Genomic DNA, 23,505 nt, shown 5'->3' with positions numbered 1-23,505 from the left:
TGCCTTTGCTCACAAGACACAAAAACTTACCTTTCGAAGAACTGTACGCCACTCATCGAAGCGATACCCATGTACAGAAATACGCCAAACAATACTGCCATAGGCACCAAACGCAACAACGGTGCCATTGTTACGGACAATCCAATCATGAGCGACACAAAGAAGCCGGACACACGCTGCTCTTTAACATCAATAATACGCGGCGATTCACCAGGGGCGTGGGTCCTAAAATATTTATGTATGAATAATTTATTAAGCACAAAATGCAAATGAAAATTCCAAAATCTTATTTTCTTCTCACCTTGACATAACAGTTAGCGCAGATACGTGCGTTACTGAACGTACCGTGGCTGCGCAATGCCATGGGGTACCAAACAGACCGCAACATGTATTCAAAAAACCTAATATCACAATATCCAAATGCAGTCCTGAGCCTTTCTTCAGCCCACGCTCTGGTTTATCGACAATCAACTCGGAAATGTGCGACTCCATGAAGATGAGAATGTACACCAAAATAGCTGGTATACCACATGCAAATGGTGCCCAAACGGGCATGCCACCCAGAGGCACCAACCAACCGCGCACTTCCGGATCGCTGGGTGAAATACCCTCTGGCACGCTGAGTTTATCCGTGTGCACTTGAGGTATCAGATAGTCAATTAATACAAAAATTGCTATAGCAATCGGTACACCAAAGTCACCCAGCGCACGGCGAGCATTTCGTCCCAGGAAATGGGAGTTACGGAAGAGTTTCAAATAGTAGGCGATAGTGAAGGTGCCCAAGGTGAGTATCGTGCAGAAGAGTGCTGTGTTTGGCATATTTGTGTGGGATACAATGTTCGAAATTAAGCCAATGCTGGAGGTTGTGTTTGATATCGACACATCGGCGGTCACATTACCGAAATTATCCGTAGTAGTGTTGTCGAAGCTCTGCAGTTGTGGTGCGAACGTTGCTGGCGGGAAATTATAGTCGGCCAATAGTGGATTCTTCTTATACACAGATACCAATTTCATCAACGTCTCATAGATATAGATTAATGTGATCAATGCTGAGAAGATTTCCTGGGTGAAACGCGTAAACAGGCGCACGTAAACGCTGCATTCGAATGCAGACAAAGTTGTGGCAATGATGGCCAACCAAACGCCAATGTAAGCGCGGATCGTCAGAAAGGGCAAATTATTCTCGCGGCAAAAGTTAATCAACGCTTCGTCGAAAAGTAACAGTGGACCAGTGGTGCCTATAATACCGAGTGGTTGACCGGAGATCGTATGGAAAATTATACCACAAAGTGCCGTGCTCAATAATGTCTCCGAAATACCAATTAGATTGCCCGTCTTTTCGGAGGCTAGACCGCCGAAAGTGATGGCTGTCGAGAGGCAGGCAAAGTACATAAAGATAGTAGCGGCTAACGTTTGCGAATTCAGACCATCGGTAATATCGCTCTTATACATGGGCAGACGACGCTTGAGATCATTACGTAGGCCACCCCACCACTTGTGTGTTTTTTCGAGCGGATTGATTTTTTTCTTGCCATCAAGAATATCTAATTCCGGTTTCTTTTCAACAATTATTTTAGCTTCTTGCTTTATCTTCTCCTTCAGTTCATTCTTTACCTATCCACAGAGATGAAATATATATTTTTGTTAATGGCTGCCGGTCGCTAGTAATTGCTTTGAAATACTTACCTCCAATGCCTTGCGCTTGCGTGAACGAATCCAGTCCTTTTTTGCTTTCAATTCCTCAAATGGCAAAAGATCTTGACGCTCCCAATTACCCGGTGGCAATACAATTGAATCATCCAAGAATTCGTTGATAGCTGAAAGCAGATCTTTGCGATCGTCTGCCTTATATGCGATTGCATGGAACGGTTCGTTCGCCATTAGAGTGGCAATAGAGCGGCCCACTTCATGGTAGTCCAAATCGAGCGTTCGTGGACCCATGAGTATGAACATAAAACGCACTGGCACAGCTACCTCGGTCAAAGTGGGCATAAACACACCTTCGGCGAGACGTACAAACGCAATTGTTGGCTGCTGAAGAAAATCTACAGCACCGACCTAAGCAGGTCAAAGGGAGAATACTCATTAATATGATTAGGAAATTATTTACATACATACATACATATATTATAATATAGAAATATGATATTACAGTTTTTCAAATCTACTGCATACATACCAATACAGTCGTCGCTTCAGCGCCCACGGGTATACGCTTGAGAATACTATCATTTTGCAGCTTCTGTAGATTCTCCTGCGACGACGAATACATATCGTCCCTGATATCAATTTTTAAATCATTACTACGCTTGCTGCCGCCAATTTCGCTAGCCGGCATTATCTTGGGCCGCTTGTCTTCTCCAGTTAGATTCTAAGGTAGTAATATTTTGTTTTGGTTTTAAGTAAAAAAACTTAAAATAAAATATTAAGACTCGATAATAAAGAATTTTTTAATAAAAATATTTTGAAGAAGATAAATTGAAGTTGTTAAATATTAAAACCAATTTTCACCGAACTCTGAACTGCCTTTAAAATCTCCGTTGGATTTGAAAAATATCAATCATTTCTATCGGAATGGAGTTAACTTGTTTACATTGGAGGTTTGCCGACAATGGATGTCTATCAGAGCTGACTGTAAGTTACATCTCATAAAGTAAAATTGAAATTATGATCATCTTAATAGGTCTTATGGACAGCACTTATATTGGGTAGTCGAAAAAGTCTTTTCGTATTTTGTCAATAGATGTCGTTGGAGTCATCTATCTCCAGTGCTACCAATCACATTGTGTCATATCATTTGGTGTTAGAAAGGTGACATTTTAAGCTTCATTTATGAAAAAAAAAAATTAAATTCGGAGAAGTTGAAAAACAGTTATAGCTGTTCAAAAAATGAAAGATGCACCTCGCTCCGGTCGACCTATCGTTGAAAAAGTCAATGAAATTATGGAAAAGATTGACCAGGACCGTCACATAAGCTGCCATGACATCGCCAAGGCACTAAACATTCATCATCAAACGGTTTTGAACCATTTAAAAAAGGCTGGTTACAAAAAGAAGCTCGATGTTTGGGTATCACAGGAATGGACAGAATTAACATCTGCGATTCTTTGCTGAAACGAAATGAAATCGAACCATTTCTGAAGCGAATGGTAACAGGAGACGAGAAATGGATCAAATACGACAATAATGTGCGAAAAAGATCATGGTGCAAGGGTGGTGAAGCTCAAAAAATGGTCGCAAAGCCAGGATTGACGCCTCGAAAGGTTGTGCTGTGTGTTTGGTGGGATTGGAAAGGAATCAGTCACTATGAGCTGCACCAGCCTGCTCGAACAATTGATTCTATACTTTACTGTCAACAACTGATGAGATTGAAGCAAGCAATCGAAAAAAACGGCCAGAACTGATCAGCAGAAAGGTCGTCGTCTTCCATCAGGACAACGCTACACCACACACATCTTTGATGACTCGGCAAAAACTGGGAGAGCTTGGCTGGAAAGTTTTGATGCATCCACCATAAAGCCCTGACCTTGCACCATCAGACTACCATTTGTTTCGGTCAATGCAGAACTCCCTTAATGGAGTAAAGTTGGCTTCAAGAGAAGCATGTGAAAATTTCTTGTCACAGTTTTTCGCCGAGAAACCACAAAAGTTTTACACTGATGGAATAATGGCTCTAGAAGAAAAATGGCAAAAGGTGGTCGATCAAAATGGTACATATTTGGTTTAATAAAGTTCATTATAAATATAAAAAATTGAGTTGAAGTTTGATTAGAAATACGAAAAGACTTTTTCGACTACCCAATATGAACCCTCTATTTTGGTTGTAGGTAGGTAGGTAGGTAAAATGGCAAGAGTGCTACAGACACACTTCAAGTAGCACTTACGTGCCGTTTTGATACCACAATGTCAACCATCACCTATGCAAACAAAAATTGTTGGGAAGAGAAAACCTTCTACAGCGATCCAGTGCTGTGTATGTAGTGCAGGAGAGAAAAGGGATCTAGGCTGCAGAATTTCTTCAAGTCATCCCCAAAGGGCACGCTGAGGGATCTCAAGCGCCTAGAGCCGGACACTTGCAGAGAAAATGTTCAACAATCCCTTTCTCTGCTGGATCCCCACAGCTTCTGCAATAGGGGTTGTACGGAATTCCAAGCTTCTTCGCATGAGTACCGATCACCCTGTGACCAGTGAACACCGCCATGAGTTTGGAAATTCAATGGCGGGGGATTCCCATCACCTTAAGCATTCTGTTTCTATCGTATTTTGGTTGTAATCATATTCAATAATTTTAGTAACATATTTACACTTCTCTGGTGATACGGATATCACATTTAGAATAGCATTTTCTGCTAGGCCAGTAAAGCTTAGTTAACTCCGTTCTGAAAGACAGCTTACGAGCTTCGATATAATAACAATTAGTGAAAGCTTAACCATTTAAATGTTTTGATTAGCTGTAGTGACACATAAAAACAGTTAAGTTGCAGTGTAAATAGGCTATAAGACATTGAATTAAATATTTCTTTCACCTACTCTAAGAAGCATGCGGCAATTTTTAAAAGTAATAAGAATCGGCAGAACAAAAATTTTCTAATATTCTTATGTATGTGTAAAAGAATATATTTACATGCAAGTGCTCACGTATTCATAAATACAAATGGTGCTATGCATGAAGCTTGATATGTATAAATATTAAAGTTTTAACATGTTTTTTTTTTAAATAGACAAAATTAGTATATCTACACTGGGATTGAAACGCATTCAAAGTTTATAAAATGAGATTAAAAAAGAAATAAGATTAAAAATAATTAAAGGTAATCTAGTTCGAAAAACAGAATACAAAATTTGTATTTATATACCCGCGCGCATTGTAACAGTAAGAGATATAAACAGTAGCTAACACTGAAGACACTGAGGTAGCACTTGATATTTGACAGAATACAGGGCTCAACATTTTTTGTGCCGCTTAGTTCACATAAATATTTGTTTTTTGTTTTTTGTTTTGGCATTATTTGAATGAGCGATTCGTATGTCGTAAAGAAAGGGGAAAATGCCGAACCGTAAAATATGAACGAATGTGATGAAACTATGATTTTAACTTTGCATCACAAAAACTGCACCCTTCTCGAAATTAGCGATAAAACTACATTTAGTAACGTAGTAATTTTTCCTTAAACGTCAACTTACAAGCAGCGAAAATATGACTTTAGAAATGTTCTTATTGAAGGCTATAGCTTCAAAAAACTCAAAAAAATGCGTTTAATAAAGAAATTACAATTTCCACCGAACCTCCTATATTTTTTAGGATTTTCCATATTTTTTAGGATTCTATATTTTTTAGGATCTTGAATGGATTTCAAATGCGCGAATATACACTAAAAATTGTGTTGCTTGTTTTAGTGCCTTATTTGAGTATCCGCTACTGTACTATACTTATGATGAAAGAAGTTAATTTTGCCAGGTTTCCCCATCCATCTGCCCGTGAATCAAAATTCAACAAGTTTGGTGAAATTTATAAAGGCAAATAAAGAAATACAATGCAGCTAAAATTCTGAAAATTGGAGGTGCCCTGACAACTTTCCGGTAAATGCATGTGTCTTAATAACAACTTAGAACAAATCGTCCAAAACCTGGTACACCCCAACTAATTTAGGTCCAAGATAAATATTATTGTGGTCGGATAAAACCACGTCGACTTTTGATATGTTGACATAAATTCTGTTTGATGTTACGATCTAAATCTCGTTTGCTATGAGTTAGTTTGATTCCAAAAGTTAACAAACAATCAGCCCTTATTAAGTTTTACAAAAATGTGCGCGGGTATATAAAATTTGGTCCGGATAGAATTTAGCTTTGTTTCATTTAACTTCATTAGTTTTAGAGTGAAGTTTTAGACAATGCCGCCAGGATGACAGAGCAGCAAGTTAAACAATAATTAAGTCCGAAATGTGCACTTGCTTCTTTAACACGGCTCACATCTGCTATCTACTGCTGAAGCAGAGGTACTAAATTGTGTTCGTAAATTAATAAATTCTCTACTATGTCGGATACACATGACTCACTGTATATTAAAGCAGAGGTGTTACGATTTATTTAGTAAAACAAGAAATCTTTCACAATGCTGATTCAGTTGGCCTCACAATTAAGGCTAAAGGCTGCAGCTGAGGTTAAATTTTGAATTGTGAATGTTTACCATCATCATAAAAATACGAGCTTTTTAGATTCGATGGTGCAGCAATAGAGTTCTAAAAGACTTAGTTTGCACTATTAAGCTTCATGCATCTTCCATATGTTGGAATTCATTTTGAATTTGCGGACTAGGTAAAACTTAAGACAGCAAACCAGAATTGCCGATAATCCACGATATTTGTATACAAAAAAGTTATCCTCAAACATATGCTGCGATTGTTTACATCAACAACAAATAAAAGCAATCACTTAACAACTTCTAAGAGGTGTTTGTCGATCTTCAAACGGGAATCCAACGAGGTTTTGTACGATTTTTCAACTTTATAAGTCACATATTTTGAAAAAGGCAGCCATATGGGAGCATACATACATATGATAACAGAGCCGTTCGATAAGCCATCAGATTATGTATAACAATCTTCAAGGGATAAGGTTTTGCTATCTGCTAAGGGTCGCATTACTCAATGATTTGATATCTTCAAAAAAAAAAGGAGTGCATTCAATGCAAGAAGAAATATGGCATACATACAAAATAACAAATTCACACAAATATCGGAAGCAATGGAAAATAATCATCTACTCACGGGGCGTACTCCGAAAGTACTCGAACGATAGTCTCAAGTTCTACTGGGCTGCTAAGCAGAATAATTTCTATGTATTTGTATGTATGTATAAAAGCTGAATCATTCTGCTCATAACTGATATGTTGGGATTTTTATTTTTTTATTTTAATCTACTATTCATTTTTATGCGCGCCTGTTGGTATGTTTTTTTCTATATTACATATGAATATCAGTTATTATATAGTTGAGGTACATAATTTAAATCACTTTCATGGAGGGGCATCATATATCGAGAAGAATAGCAAGATTTACTTATGTATATAAACATACATATTTACATACCTATACACACATATTTACCTATGCATATATGCCTGCACTTTTACACCCATTCACATTTGTGCCCAAGGGTATTATAATTTTGCTCGCCAAGGTATAATAGATTGGTACTGAACATGGGCGAAAGCGGTTTATATCCATGTCTGCCTTCTGTATAATATTTATTGAAAAAATAAGAAAAAAATGCGGTATCTCTGTTATAAATGAAGCGAAATTTCTGATATTTGGTACTAACTATGGGCCCATGAAAATAACTATGACGCAAGTAAAGGTAAAGGCTCGAAATCGCAGATTGTAGATGGAGAGGCCAGACGAAAAGCAAAATCAGCAGAACGTTATGGCCCACTTGCAACCTCAAGCAATCGTCGACATTGATAAACATGAAACGACGGGACGCCTGAAGACTAACGGCAGTCATAACTGGCTTTTGGTCTGTGGGAGAATAAGCAGCCAAAATGGGTATCCCTCACAATACATACTGTCACAGTTGTAAACAACCGGAGAAAAAGGAAACTATTTTCCATTTCCTCTGCGAATGCCCTTCCCTATGGAAGGACAGAATGTTAACCCTGGGTAAACTACTGTTCGAAAGTCTGAAACAGCTGTCTAGCTTAGATGTCAACAACCTGATAAGGTTCCTAAACCGCACAGACTGATATAGTCATGCCGTAAATAACTGGTTAACAAGTTGGTAACGAGGATGTGGCAACAAAATGGTGCGGAAGCGCTAGTTGGATTATGGAAGAATCACCACTTAAACCAACCAACCAAACAAAGGTAAAGGCTTAATAAAACTTGCCCAAAACTTGGCACCCGGAATTTGTGTCCTACCTTATCTAGATTCGACAGAATGGATAACAACTATAACCATTTTTTATAAATTATTATCCATCCGTTTGACTCTAAAAGCTCTGAGTTTGTTCGATTCCAAAAATTAAAAACCAGCTCAAATTTAATTTTACTAATATATGCGCGTGTATGTGAAGTTCAGTCCAAACCGAATTTAGAACGTCCTTACTTGGCGTATCTAAATTCATTGACAAGTAAATTTTATCTTTAAAAAATCAAACAACCAAGTGACAATTGTCTATTTGTGTACGAGTATTTATTTGAAAGATTTCAACCGAATACTGTCTATAAAATCCATAAACAATTTTTTTTGGTGCGCAAGCCTTGAGATATTTGTTCTCAAACAAATTGGGATTAAAAAATTGTAAATTTCAAAGCAAAATAAAATTCAATGATTGCAAAACTTGAAAATTGCTTTGTGACAGACCGGCTGTTTTTTCTGTTGGCCTGATAAATGAAACTTTTGAAAGTACATATATGTACATATTTTCTTTTTGCTAATTGTGTTTTTAAATTCTAGAACAAGTCAGAGTGTCCGTAGACGCATTCACGAAGTACAGTTTATGCCATCTGCGGGCGCTTGGCTTTTACTTATTGCGAGTGGTCCCTTTAAATATTTTTGTTGGTCGAAATATACTCATTTGAACTACATATATTTTCGTTGTAAAATTATATCGTTGGACTGCACTATTTACCATGTGTGAGTCCCCGAATGAGGGGATCTTGGTGGACCTTTCTTAATCACTAAATTATTCATTCACTCCTTGCTTTCATTTTTTAACAACACATACATGAAAAAAATGTGTATATTTCTACTATTTCCTTTGGAAGCAATGTTTTGAGAGAGGGTGTCTCAAAAAGAGGATTATTTTAAAATTTATTGAAACAAATTTAGTATTAATTTTTCATACTAAAAGCTAGAAACGGAGTTCTACAAAATCGCAGAGACTTTGAAAGCAGGGTGTCGAAAAAGAAGGTTCATTTTAAAAAAATATTTAGTGTAAAAAAATTAAGTAGTTATTTTGTTTACCAAAGTTTATGGTTAAAGTTCTATAACATCTGAAATAACTTTAAAACGGGTGCCTCAAAAAGATGATTGTTATAAAAATAAGGTGAAAATTAAGTACTTTTTTCATACTAAAATTTAGTAATAATATAATATTTTATAAAATTAGAGAGTTTTTAAGATAGGGTGCTTCAAAAAGAGGTTTATTAAGAAAGTGTGTAAAATAATTATGTAATTATCTCTTATACCCTAGTATATAATAGCAATATTTTAGTATCTCTAGGGTGCCCAATGGCCGAAACTTCGACATAAAAAACCTTTTGTGTTCTTCCTATACCATTTAAGATAGCTATAATATTGGGCAATTCAAAAAGACGTTTATTTTAAAAATTAGTGGAAAAATTAAGTATTTATTTTTCATACTAAAAGCTAGAAAATGAGTTCTAAAAAACTTCAGAGACTTCTCAAACAGTGTGTTCCAAACGGAAGTTTATTTTCAAAATTTTAATTAAATTTAATTATTAATTTTTTACACCAAAGTGCATAAAAACAAAAATTTAGATGGCTGACACCTCGACCTAAAAGATCTCTAAGGCAGGATGTTGCAAAAACACGTTTATTTTAAAAATTTATGAACAAAATTAAGTATTTATTTTTCATACTAAAATTTAAAAATGGTGCTCTAAAAAATCTCAGATACTTTTAAAACAGGGTACCTCAAAAAAAAATTTGTTTAAAGGTTTAAATTTAATGAAAAAATGAAGTTTTTATTTTTATACCAAAGTTTATAAATATAGTTCTAAAACACCGAAAGGGAATTGTAGGTGCTCATTCTTATCAATACATAGTAGTTGCATACATTTTGTATATACATGTGGGTACAATTTTATTGCAATATTCGTTCCTGCCTTTAAACACATTTATTGTGGCTGAAAGGTATGCACACATTTTCTGTAAAAAAAAGAAAAATACCAAGGTGTTAAGTTGCACTATTTAGGCAGCCAACTGTAGCCGAAATTTCGTATCTGGTTCAGTAATCCTTTTACGAATTCACGCTACCGTTTCATAACTTATCCAACACATGGCGTCGTCCTAGTTGTATATCATAATAAATTTTTTTTTTAACAATTAAAGTAATATGCGCACATTTGGTTCAAGTTTGGCAATTAAAAATGAAACCTTTTTATTGAAACACCCTTTTAATACACACATATATGAGTATATATAAATATACGATGAAAACAATAAATTTCAAACAAATTTGTTAACGATTAGGGTTGCGATTTTAAATGCAAATCAGGTATAACATTTAATCATATAACAAGAAAAGTGAAGGAAAAGTGTCATTCCATAAAATTAACATTTGGTATACATTCGCACTGAAGCGAAAGAATCCATTAGTTATATAAATGTAAAATGGTCATTGCACCTATCAACTGATGAATATCAAACGGGCGTACGCGGGAAGATGTGCAAATTCACGTAAGCCATCAATAATTTTCATATATTTTTGAAAAAAAAATTTCAAAAAATTTGAAATTTTAAATCTTCCTAATTTTTGTCGAATTGGCTGTCAGTATTCGAAATTTGTGTTTTATGAAAGGACATCAAAAATCGTACTTCAAACTGTATTTCAAAGCCTTTGATTATATTTTAAGATAGTGAAAATCACTCAAAACGGTCTATTGTACTTACAACTTTAAGGTTATTTAAGAATGTGGAATATATTTCCAAAGATGTCAAATGTATGCACTTTAGAGCGCAAATACGTATTTACTATATCTATACATATTATGGGGGTTTGACCCAACTTCTCCTATTTTTGGTGTATTTCTTCATGTTTTTCCACAAATGGAGGGACCAACAATTTGATCTGAAGATCGATAACTTGAAAAACGTGTGATTTTTGCAAACATATAGAATTTTTTCACACATCAACGGAAATATTTTTTAAATCAACATTATTTGTGCATCGGAATTTATAACGTTTTAACAACTCTCAGGGAATCTATGGATATCTTCTCGCAAGAAAGTTTATATTGTATTTGGAGGCCAAAAAAGAGCCGAGCTAATTTATGATTTTCTTTTTGTGATAGTTTCGGTGAATTTTAAGTGATCGGAATATATTAATCCCCTTGGGCGCCACCAGCAGCACAACGTCAGCTTTACACCATAAAAATATAGTTTAGCAGTCGATGTGACGAGTCGGCCGTATTTCACTTATGATTTTTTACATTATAAGGTAAATTTTACTTTACCACCGGCGGCCGCCGTAGCCGAACGGATGGGTGCGTGACTATCATACGGACTTCACAGAGAGAACGTAGGTTCGAATTTTGGTGTCACACCAAAATTAAGAAAAAAATTTTTCTAATAGCGGTCGCCCCTCGGCAGGCAATGGCAAACCTCCGAGTGTATTTCTGCCATGAAGAAGCTCCTCATAAAAATATCTGCCGTTCGGAGTCGGCTTGAAACTGTAGGTCCCTCCATTTGTGGAACAACATCAAAACGCACACGACACCCCAAAAAGGGTGTACGCGCCACTCGACACTTAAAAGATATTTTGTGGCGTGCATGATATGCAAAAATCGTATGGCCTGACTGCTATTTTTTCACTTTATTCAATTCTTCATTACCTTCATTGATCAAATTGGCCTAACTCAATTTTTTTCTTTTTTTCTCGACACACTTTTCATAGTTTAACTTAGTGTATCGGCGACTACATCCGACATTTTTTTTAAGAGGAAGGCCAAAGATGTCACCTTTTACACATTCTTATGCTAGAGAAACTTAATTGTCGTATTGTAAAATTTGCTTGATAATTCAATAGTTACTTCTACCGTTTAAGTTTACGGTAAGTATAGTAGAACTTTACCACATATATTTTTGTGGTACATTTTAAACCACTGTATCACTCCCTGATGAGTATTGTTTGCCTTCTCCCGCAAAAGCGAAAAAAAAAATGCCCGTCACTTTAGGAGTCAGAGAATTGAAATGTTCCACAAAAATATGTTCCGTTATTTTTCACTAAATATTTTTCTAAAATATAGGGATTACATAGTTTCCTAGGCACTTTCCAAAAATTAATCATGCAAAATGGTGGAAATTTTGACCTTCCTTAAAATAAAATTCCTACATTAACTTTTAAATCGCCGATTTTTTATGTTCCCTACAGGAATCCATTGCCAGAACCTTTTTATTTTGGAAAAAGTTTGATTTTTTCATACAGTACAGCTGATTCTTGTATTCTCAGCTGTTTAGTACAACCTACACTACCTCCTGTAAATGTATTTATAATCTTAACGTTATACGTTCGAAAAAAATATATATAAAAAGTATTTATTATAAATTGATCGTGCCACATCTTAGTTGTCATTGAGATAGTGAAGATGTAGTCTACCTGCAATTATTTACTGTACCAAAAGCTCTTCTTTCCTCTTCACTAACACATGAAAATAACTGTTGATTGATTTCAAACATTTGATAGTGCAAAGCCCCTTTAAGTGCAACAAATTTCCTTCAGGTCAGTGTGAATGTAACCATTTTCAAAACAAACAAAAAAATAACAGCTATCACGAAGAAACTTTTGCAAACTATTTGAAAATTTCTAATCGAATTTTAGTTTAATAATAATTTTTTTTTTTTTAATTTTTTGTCTTTACTCCCAAATACGACAAAGTGGAGTGCCGTCGATTGGTGTTACTGCCTGGTTCGATGCAAAGTGATATGGATGTAGGTGGTGCACTTAGAGTTTCACAAACGGAACGACGCTTTTTGGCATTCTCAACATTGATGAGATGTTGTTGTTGTTGTTGCTGAAATTGCTGTTGAATCTCGCCACCCATCCAAAGCAACTGCAACCCATGTATTTGTTTGTATATATGTTGTGTTTAAATAGAATATTTGTGTTTGATGTTATGTGTTGGTGAAACAAAAAAAATTCGCACGAAAATTTTTAAATTTTTTAGTTTTTTTAACAGATTTCAATTTTTTTTATGCATTGGCCGATCATTTGGTTACAATTGGAATAAATTGTAATTTTTTGTTGTTGGAATGAAAATTTAAGGGAATGAATAACGAGATGATAAATACATTTAAAAAAGTTAAAAGAGAAAGAGAAATATTTATATATTTATAGCATTAAATATACTTGAAACAATTTTCAGAATGTAATTAATTTCTTTTTTTTAATTTGTTCGAAATATAGCACATAAACAACTAGTTAATGCTTTAATGTTAGAAACTTTCGTTTTGCCCACAACTTTTTCACAAATAACTTTTTTTTAGCTTTTCGTCAGTTTTTATGACACAACTTAATCAATAACTATATTGTCTGGTACATTGAACACAAAATAGTTTTATAAGTTCGCTTTTGTGCGTATATTTCAATACATAAAGCCCGTTTTTTGCAAGACTGTCATAACTCAATACCAAAGGGGAAAAGTGTAAAAGCTTTAAGCGAAATTTCTGCTTATGGCAGCTTATAAATACTCAAGAAAATATTTCACAAGATTACATTAAGAAATTTGAAAACAAGTAACAAATAAATTTACAGTTATTTCCACATTTTTCTTTAAAATGTTGCTTTTTCAGTTACGATACTCTTACAGCAAATTACAGACGTAAGTATTTATATGCCTACGAATAATAGAAAAACTACTGAATGACTTTACTGTTTTGGCAATCGCGGTTGCTACTTTATTGCCATTCTTTTGCGGTGATTTCTGCTTGCACGCACACATATAGAAAAATTGAAACACGTGGAGTGTGCACATTGTGAGAAATTTATTGAAATGATCAATTGAATTTTCATGTGAATTTGTTTGTAATAGCATATGGATGTATATGTGCAGGAGTGAGTGAAGATTTTTTATTTTTATTTTTTTGTAACAGAAACATGGTAATAAAAGTTGTGATTTTCCAGCATTTTCGGTCATATGGGTAAGCACGACAAAATTGACGATTATTATGGAAAAAGAATATGAATTAGAGTGAAAGAGAAGTAGAATAAATAAAATGTTCAAGGAATGTATATTAAGTGGATATAATAAAGATTTTGTCTTAGTAATTAATATTGAAGGAGATTTTGAATAAAATTTTTATTATTGTACATTTTCTAGTTAATAAAATATTTTATATACACTTAATTAAAATACATATGGATATATACAAATAGCTTAAAATAGACAAATTGGACCCGGCAGATGCAAACAGCTTCTTCCGTAGCACGCTTTCAATATTCTCCTCGCAAATGAGAAAATGTTCAATGTTGAAAACATTTTTAAGGCACCTTTTTGGTCTAGAATCTCAAAAAAATGTTTCGATTTTTTTCGTGTTATGATAGTTTATACTTTCAAAAATATACTTGCAAATTTTTATATTCAAATTCATTGTAGTTTCGACGTTACAGTCTTTTAAAACGAGTACGACGCCCAGGTACTATTTTTTTCCGAATTGGCGCTGGAAATTTCTCAAAAAGTACTGAACCGATTGATTTGAATTTTTAATATGTTATTGAGTAGACTTGTGGCTCTCGCGGGTAACAGAATTATAATTTTATAATAAATTTTTCTATTTTTTTTAGAGCGAGAACGTGAAAAAAATCTCTTTCTTTTTTTGTTCTTCCAATAAACAGATAAAATATCTAGAAAACAATTTTTTTTAATGTAAATTTGCTACCCACCATAGCTTATGATATGTTGCTATGGTGGATAGCAGATTTACAAAAAAAAATTGTTTTCTCCTGATGAATAATCGACCGAATTTTTTTTCAGACGTACCTGAGCAGCCCAATCAGTTACGTTAGTGGCATGTGTTACGTCAGACGAAGCAATTTTTTTTATTATTGTCATTAAAAAAAATATTTTTTTTTTTTGTTAATACAGAATTGATCTAATGAATAAAAATGATTTTCAATTGATACCAATTGTTTTTCTTCAATTTTCAACGCCTTTAATTTTCACGTCTCTAGACCAGAAAGGTGCCTTAATAAGTAAAACCCCACAATCTCTGCTAAAATTTCCAAAGGTGCAATAAATGTTGTTCCAAGAGTTCAGCGTGGCCACCATCCAGCCTCCGTCTTGGTTTGGTCTTGTAAAGGCGTTATATCTCTTCATTTCTGCGAAAAAGCGGTTAAGACCGGTGCAAAAGTGTATCAGGAGGATGTCTTGAAAGGCACACTGAAGCAGTTGACCTATATTCTCTTCAATGTAGAGCGTTGGATCTTCCAGCAATACTCCACTCCCGCCCAGAAAACAAAAACCACCCAGCAGTGGCTAAAAAAGAATATTCCTGGGTTCATAGCCGTTGAAAATTTGGCGTTTGGAAGGTCGGAATTGCCCAACATGGCCTGTCGAAGGCCTAATAGAAATTTGAACAGTCTCAAACAATCTTTGCTTCAATATCAATATCAATGGAAACTGTGAGTGCTGCCATAGCTGAATGGCCTATTCATTCGAAGGTTTGTGTAAAGGCAAATGGTGACCATTTCGTATGAAATTAAAATTTTGTTTTTAATATTTTCATGATTAAATAGAACTAACTTCATCTAAAAAAAATATTATAATTCCATATCTATAATGGACTTAACTAGTAACAGAACTTATGGTAGGACTAAGTATCATATATACGTACATCCTTTGTCTTAAAGACAGAGCATCCCAACTAAAAACTTTTTAAAAATCTACCAAATTTCATTAAAATTTACAAAAACTGTGTCAGTTTGTTTTGGCATGTTTTATGATATTTAATGAATTTTACTAAAACCGACCGAAGTTTGAAGTGGCTGCTGTTAACAGTTTGGAAATTATGAAGTTGCATTCTTTGTGCAGAGAAAGCATGAGTACTCTTTTGTTTAACAGCGGTTTGTTCTTGGCGGATTCAGCCTGGAGTTAGATCAGCGAGGCTTAGGCGCGAACTTAAAAAGTTGTTCGGGGTTGGGGTAATGATAGCAGACAAACGGGGTGCCTTCTAAGCATAACAACGCTACAAGTCTTGGATGTGTTAACCGGAGAATTGCATACAAAAATCATAAAATGAAATTCAACATAACACATGGGCTAAAAAGACCGGAACTTAATACAGAGATGTCACTAGTTTTATTGCATTCACCGCTTTTTCTGTCAGAACTAACCTTAAAAATACAGCTGTTGAAATTTCATGATATTCTATTCATCAGTTTGTGAGTTATTGTGCGAAGTGTGACGCTACTTTTGTTATTTTCAAAACAATTGAACGAAAAGAATTTCTTCTTTAAATTTTGCACTGCTTATTGATGGTAAAACATACGGTTCAAGCGAAGCCATAGCTTGAAAAAGTTTATGCGGACTCCGCGCCATCAAAAACAACAATAAATCGATGGTTTGTTGACTTCAAACGTAGTCGTAGAGGCACCGATGATGCACAACGTAGTGGGCCGCCCATATGAGGCAGTTACATTAGAAAACAACAAAAAAATCCACAAAATCCTCTTGAATGATCGAAAAGCGAAGAGGTGTGAGTTGGCTGACATCACAAAGATATCAAAGGATATCAGTGTTGGCTTTATATTGAATGAGTGGTGACGCGTTTGCTCACTGTTTTTTTTTTTTATCAAGACAACGCACCGTGCCACAAAACAATCAAAACAATAGTAAAGCTGCATGAATTGAACTTCCAATTGTTCCCACACCCACCGCATTCGGCAGGTTTGGCTCCCAGCAACTACTGGCTGTTCACAGGCCTAAAAAAATGTTCGATTAAACTTAAGCCTATTTTAAGACAAAAGATAAATCGCTATTTCAGGGTATATAATTATTTTGCACATTTCCATTTCAGGTTGGCAAGGGAGTTTTTAATTCATAATGTACATACACATATGGATATAGCAAGAACTATATATAATAATACTCTACATTCATACAAATATATAAATTATTATAATAAATATAATAATATAGGATTTCAATTATCCAGTTATGTATTTAAAGCCAATCCATGAATAAATAACAGCAATAAATTGCAGCAAATGAATAATGAAATGTGTGAAATGAGAGATTTGCATTATTACTTGTACAAATATAACACATACATACATAGTTGCTTATGAATATTCAAGTAATGAGAAGAATAAATGTAATTGAATGCAAAAATGTTTATCAATGCAATGTTAATTAGTGTATTTGCGTAAATATGTATACATATATTATATATGTACAAATCTTCCAGCATAGCCACCACACCGACACTGTTTGTGTGCATTAGAATTCGTAAGTTCGTTAATTGCCGATCTATGGTATATAAGTATGTTGCCAATATGTGAACATTCACGATACAACAAGTATCGCAAGACATACATAGATACTTACATATATACCTACATACATATAGATAATTACTTCTGCTCATGTGAGTGAACTTTGAGGCTTACCTGTAAGCTGGTGTAGCTGCTATATTTCCGTTTCGTAAACGGAAAGCCGCTTTGGTGTTCATTCACGTGTCGGTGGCGCAATAACAATGACCGCATAAGCGCCGGCTTATCTTCGGCATTAATTAGATCTTCGACAACCATCTGCACAAGTGGTAAAACACAAACAGACAATATTGTAAATACTTGTATGAAGTATATATATATATATATTGTATATATATACATATAAATGTTCAGTCAATATTAAATGCGTAGCTTTAACTATATCCTCACTCACCTGCTCGACAACGCGATATGCGACCGCTGGCAGATCCTTTTCATTCAAATCGAGCAACACTACGCCCGTCTCGAGACAGCGACGCAAATTGAGCAACGAGTGAAAGGATAGTGAGGCAACATGCGGTTTGCCCCAACGATCGGAACCTTCCTGAACATCCTCTTCATACTTGATCCAACGTGCAGTCTCTTTCCATTCGCGATCTTCACCAATACCCGTCAGTTCATCGAGTTGTACGAAAATCTGAAGAATGCAGGTGAAATGGTACGTTATAAATAGAGTAAATAAATAAAATAAAAGTTTGATATAGTCATGGCTCATAAGCAAGGCTTACCTCATGCGGACTATGGTCGTAGACCTTCTTCAGTTGCAAGCCCGCCACAGTGATTTGCGGCAGCTCGCGTAATTTTATTGATGAATGATGGATTTTGTGACGCCTAAGCGCACGTGGATCATCCGAACGATGGGATCTCAACTCATTGAGATCAGCCTCCTGTTTAAAGTGATAAGTAAATGTTTGATTAGAATAATTATGTAGGGGTTGAAAGAAGTTCTAGCAGTGTGAAGCAACCTGTGAAACTGGCTGTTGTGCCTGAATTTGAAGTTTTCATACATTATTTCGCAAGCATTGATTTATTTTTATAAAATTTTTTTTGTTTTTTTAATTTATTCATTTTTTATTTACAGAGAAAAGGTGAGAGAAAAGCATATGGAATAAAGCAGGTGGTGAGTGAATTGATTCGCTTTTTTGGTGAAATTTTTCGTTTTTTAAACCTTTACAATAAATAAATACTATTTTCGACCTTATTTACATAAAGCTGTTGCCATTTCCATTTTAAGACCAGCTTCAGTTAGGAAATAAGACTATATTATTGGGTTTTTTGTTATGTTAATTAGTTAACTTTGTTTTATCTAGAGTCATATCTATGATAAATAATTTATATTTAATCTTAAATCACTTAAATGTTTAATTTTCTAGTAAGATCCACTAAGCCCTCGCCAGGGATGGACTTCCTCCTTTGAGAGAGCAGGTCTTAAAATAATAGGCGTAAATGTATGAGTTGTAGTAGTCTTAATCATGTTCCCGTCTCTGGAGGACTGCCAGGCGTGCGTGGCCAGAAGAGTAAAATATACCCGAAGAATTAATAGCCCATCAGTCCGATCTCCATTCTCTCTACAGAATAAGGACTATTTTTCCGCCCTTGCATTAAAAGCAAGTCAAAAGACATTATCTTAGCGGATAGGAATCACCCTAGAAAGCGGAGCTGTTGTGGGCGTTGGTGGCCAATAGAGGCTGTACTTACTGCTATGTGGATGGGTTCCTGGCCATAATGAACCAAACGCACCTAAGGCACTTATTTCATCGCAGATTTTCCCTGTCTGTCTAAGAGCAACCGTTAAAAGAAAACACTTTTCTATTAATTGGGGCTAAGTGCTTTGGGTTCGAAACCGGGCACTTCCGAATGGTAGTTCTATACCAATCCATTCGGCTACGGCGTACGCCAGTGTGGTATTTACTAGAAATAAACGATTCCGGGCCAGAATAAGTCTAAAGTAGAACTTAAATAAACAACGTAATATCTTGGGCTTGTGCTAGGTAATAAACTCTCGTGAAGGTGTATTGGAGATGGTATAAAATAGGGGCATTATAAGTACAGGGTGAGCCAAATAAAACCTACTAATGTTAAGCACAAATAACTTTTTTTTATTTTTTGACATATTTATTTTTGTAGGTTATTATTGAATTGTTGGAAATTTATTATGGAACCCTACAGTACAACATAATGCGTTAAAATTATCGCGTTTTTCTATTCTTGTCAACGATCAATTGTTTTGACGCAGCGTAAATATCGGCAAATAATGTTTTGATATCAGATGAAGCGCATTTCCATTTAAATGGTTATGTCAACAAACAAAACTGTATATTGTGGGGCTCTGAAAATCCAAGGGCAACACACCAACCTCAGTTGCACCCATCTGTTTGGTGCGGTGTTATGTCCAATAGAGTTATCGGTCCATATTTCTTCGAAAATGAGGATGAAACGCCGGAATCGATTTCAGGAGCTTCTTACAGAACAGGCGGAGCAGTATCCTAATTTGCTGTTCGGAAGCGACAAAAACCTATTGACTAATAAAGGATGTACAGGCAATATAATTATGTGTATTTATATTTCTTAATTCAATACTTTTGTAGAATGTCACGATTTGCCATTAATTTTTGCTACTCTAGAACCTTTGGCTTTCTTCCTTGTCATGCGCTCGATCATTTCTTTCCTAATAATCCTCTAAAGGGATTCGTATTTTCACCACGAGTGCATCATTCAGATAATCAACTTCCATGGTTAGAGCCTCAGCCAGTTCATAACCTCTTAAAAATGACTTTGCCTGAACGGACGCAAAGTAATTTTTTCTAACGGAACTAATACGAAACCTAACTGCATCTTTATATATACTTTTATATATACCGTTTTTATTTTTTTGTTTGTTACACAACTCAACTTTATCGAAACTGAATTTCATAATACAGCACGATAACTTAAACCTGGTCTCAACTGCAATAATTACTGAAATTTTCACATTCCTCATTAGAACTATACAAATGTCTTATATTTCCTGTAAATAAGGTCGCTAATATATATTAAAGGAAGTAAAAAGTTCAAACCGCTTTCCGCTAGATGTCTCTGGTGATCCACATCTCGTTATTAATGACCGGCAATTTAAAAATGCAATTACGTTTAAAAACTCGGTTTAAAATTGATAAAAATTGGTAGTAAAGAGAGAAGGTTCGAAAAATGTTTCATTACAACTTTGACTAAGTTGATATTTGTGCGTTTTTTTGAACAAATTGTCCAGTAACGAATGCAACAGCAAAGCGTTAGTCAAAACCCCCGTTCTGATAATACGAACGTCGAAGATGAGGGGCATGGAACATAATTCATTTCCCAAGAGGTGAAGATTTGCATAAGGCTACCCTTGAGAAGAGTCATTGAACTCACGTAAAAATCCCAATTGGGTGTAATTGACAATTCCGATTCGTATCTGAAAATCTTAAACTTAAAGAAATCGACCCTTTCTTGAAACAACTGGTAATGAAAAGCGTGCCAGAGAGTCGAGAACTCGGATGGGAAGCTCAATCACACCATAGTCTAGACTTGGCACCAAAGGCTTATCCCCTTTTCAAGTATTCCTGTAATTCGTATAATGACGCAAGAGAGGCTGGTAAATCTTTTTACGAATAGGACCGTCCTTTTAGTTAGTTCAATTATAATATTGACTTAAAAAAAAATCAAAAATGGACAAAATTTATCGAAGAAAACGGCTCATATTTAATCCAAATAAGATGGTTCCAAATATATAAATACCAATTTTGTGGTCGAAATCAAGCGATGAAATTCTCAGAACTTTCTACTTCTCTTAATATTTATATTTAATAACACTTTATATGAAATAGGGACAAAGAATCAAAATATGTCAACTAAATAACAAATCTAGCAAATATTCTAAACATTAATGTCGCTTTATCCAAATTAAATTACCTCTAATGTGGAATCCTCCGGTTGCACGGATACCTTGCGGACACCGGCCTCGCCATTTTCCTCGACCACTTTTTTGTTTTCCACGCTGTCTTGATGGGAAAATTTACGTTGTCTATAATACTGATGGCGGCTGTAGGGAAGAAAAGACATACAAGAGAGATAATTGAAAATGACGAGAAAAATAATAGAAAGCACTTAGATGCATATGCATACATACATATTAAAAAATTTAGAATTACCTTCTTCGTCGTTTACGTTCGTGTATATTGTCAGCGGGTTGTTCATCGTAGACTAAAGTGGGCGGGGATACTACAGCCTTTTTTTTGCCAAAATGCACTTGCTTCTCCTCAGCGGAGTTATCCTGTAGATGCAGGGCAAAGTTAAGCGTTAGTGTATATTTATGCGATATTAGATATAATAAAATAAAATAATATATTATATGATATTTAGTCTAGTCGTACTTATTCGATGAGTCTCTTCTAAGTATGCAATTATGCTCAACACCAGGTTGTGCTATTCGCTTATTATTTCATTCACCTATGACACGTCGGCACTTCTGCATCAGCTTGTGAAATAATTTATCGAAGATGGGAGTAAATAGCGCGCAGACAATAAACGAAGAATTAGATGAACGATTAATCAAGAAATTCCCTGTCAGCCGTCCATCTCAGGGGGAGAGGCCTGGCAGTGGAACATGGCAGTCAACAGTCTCCTCAAATAACTTGAAGATATTGCGGAAAAAATAATTGCATACGCCAACGATATTATAATAGTAATCTTGGGAAAATCCGTTCCAATATTGTGTTATCTTCTACAAAGATCCCTCAACGAGTAATCTCGTTGCACTAGAAGGGAATCCGGAGAAAATGTACTTGTACCTTATAGTGAATAAAAAGCTAAACTGGGGTCTCAAAGCGATAGATAAAGTACGCAAGGTAACGACGGTGTCGTACTTATGCGACAGAATAATTGGGAATGGAGCTGGAAATAATACACTGGCTTCATAAAGCAGTAGTTAGAAATAAATAAATATTGTAGTGTAGTGGAGCACCTTTCAGAAGGGTGTGAGCATCAAGAGGGTTGACAAGGTTCAAAGGCTCACACAACAAGTCAACCACGTCATAGAAAGAACATATATGCGATACTAAACTTTTTTCCAGTAGATTTGCAGGCAAAATAAAACCCTAGGAGCGCAACAATATGACAGAAAGCTTCAAGGAAATGGTCACACACTAGCTACGGTCACGGAAAGATTCTAACTGGTATTTCGGAGATTCCCGGACTAGCGAATGCATTCCCGCCTCAAATTATCACATAATCTTCTTGACTCTCCTACCCTCAAAGAAAGATGGGGAAAATACGTTGTGAAGCAAGGAGAGTTCCACTCACATGTACTATGAATTATTCTTCTTAATTGGCGCGATAACTGCTTACGCCACTTTGGCTGGGTTAAAAGACGCACCAGTCGTTTCTTTCACGTGCTAACCGACACACAAGTGAAGCAAAGTCCTTCACCTGATTTTTTCAACGCAGAGGAGGTCTTCCTCTTCCTCTGCTACCAACAGCTGGTACCGGATCAAATACTTTCAGAGCCGGAGTGTTCGTATCCACTCGGACGACCTGACCCAGCCAACGTAGCCACTGGATCTTAATTCGCTGCGCTTTGTCAATGTCATCGTAAAACTAATACAGCTCATCGTTCCATCGCCTGCGATATTCGCCGTTGCCAACGTGCAAAGGTCCAAAAATATTACGCAAAATCTTTCTCTCAAACACTCCAAGGACGCTTCATCGGATGTTCTCATCATCCACGCTTCTGCGCCATACGTTAGGACGGGCATGACGAGAGCCTTGTAGAGTGTTAGTTTTTTTATTTATTATTTACTCATTTGCCTACTTAGTCCAAAGTAGCACTTGTTGGGAAGAGATATTCTACGTTGGATTTCAAGGCTGACATTGCTATCGGTGTTAATGCTGGTTCCTAAGTATACGGAGTCTTTTACAGCCTCGAAATCATAACTGTCAACTGTGACGTGGGTGCCGATACGCGAGTGCGACGACTGTTTGTTAGATGACACGAGGTACTTCGACAACGAAATCCTGTCAGTATAAAACCACATTTTCAAAATCTCAACAATTCTTCATAGTCGCGTTTTCATTAATTTCATTTTCATTCAATAATTTTTTGTAAGAAATTTAATTATACTTTTTCCTTGGGCTCAACTTGACATTTTCATCGACATCGGAAAGGAATTTGTAATTTCGTACTTCCGGGCGTTATAGTAGACACAATGAGTACATTTTATGAAGTTGTTACGCCTTAGTATGAAGGTATTATACTC

The 23,505-nt window shown here is 35.5% G+C and overlaps 1 protein-coding gene across 4 annotated transcripts in view; it reads right to left on the bottom strand.

Annotated features, from left to right (window-relative positions):
- The window catches only part of LOC128862121 (anion exchange protein 3), a 203,188-nt gene that overhangs the window by 8,250 nt on the left and 171,433 nt on the right, over nucleotides 1–23,505 (bottom strand). For 3 of the 4 annotated variants that reach the window (XM_054100570.1, XM_054100571.1, XM_054100572.1), the window contains 9 exons: nucleotides 21,403–21,524; nucleotides 21,164–21,293; nucleotides 17,962–18,120; nucleotides 17,628–17,870; nucleotides 17,351–17,491; nucleotides 2,180–2,371; nucleotides 1,687–2,058; nucleotides 302–1,614; nucleotides 31–225 (listed from right to left, as the gene is read on the bottom strand). In XM_054100570.1, the coding sequence (XP_053956545.1) occupies nucleotides 31–225; nucleotides 302–1,614; nucleotides 1,687–2,058; nucleotides 2,180–2,371; nucleotides 17,351–17,491; nucleotides 17,628–17,870; nucleotides 17,962–18,120; nucleotides 21,164–21,293; nucleotides 21,403–21,524 (2,867 nt within the window). Of the gene's footprint in view, nucleotides 1–30; nucleotides 226–301; nucleotides 1,615–1,686; nucleotides 2,059–2,179; nucleotides 2,372–12,605; nucleotides 12,798–17,350; nucleotides 17,492–17,627; nucleotides 17,871–17,961; nucleotides 18,121–21,163; nucleotides 21,294–21,402; nucleotides 21,525–23,505 lie in introns of all 4 variants that reach the window. The other variant, XM_054100573.1, reaches the window with a different exon arrangement.

Source organism: Anastrepha ludens, chromosome 4 (genome assembly GCF_028408465.1).
Source record: "Anastrepha ludens isolate Willacy chromosome 4, idAnaLude1.1, whole genome shotgun sequence".
NCBI lineage: Eukaryota > Metazoa > Arthropoda > Insecta > Diptera > Tephritidae > Anastrepha > Anastrepha ludens.
This window is presented reverse-complemented; position numbering and strand designations above follow the sequence as displayed.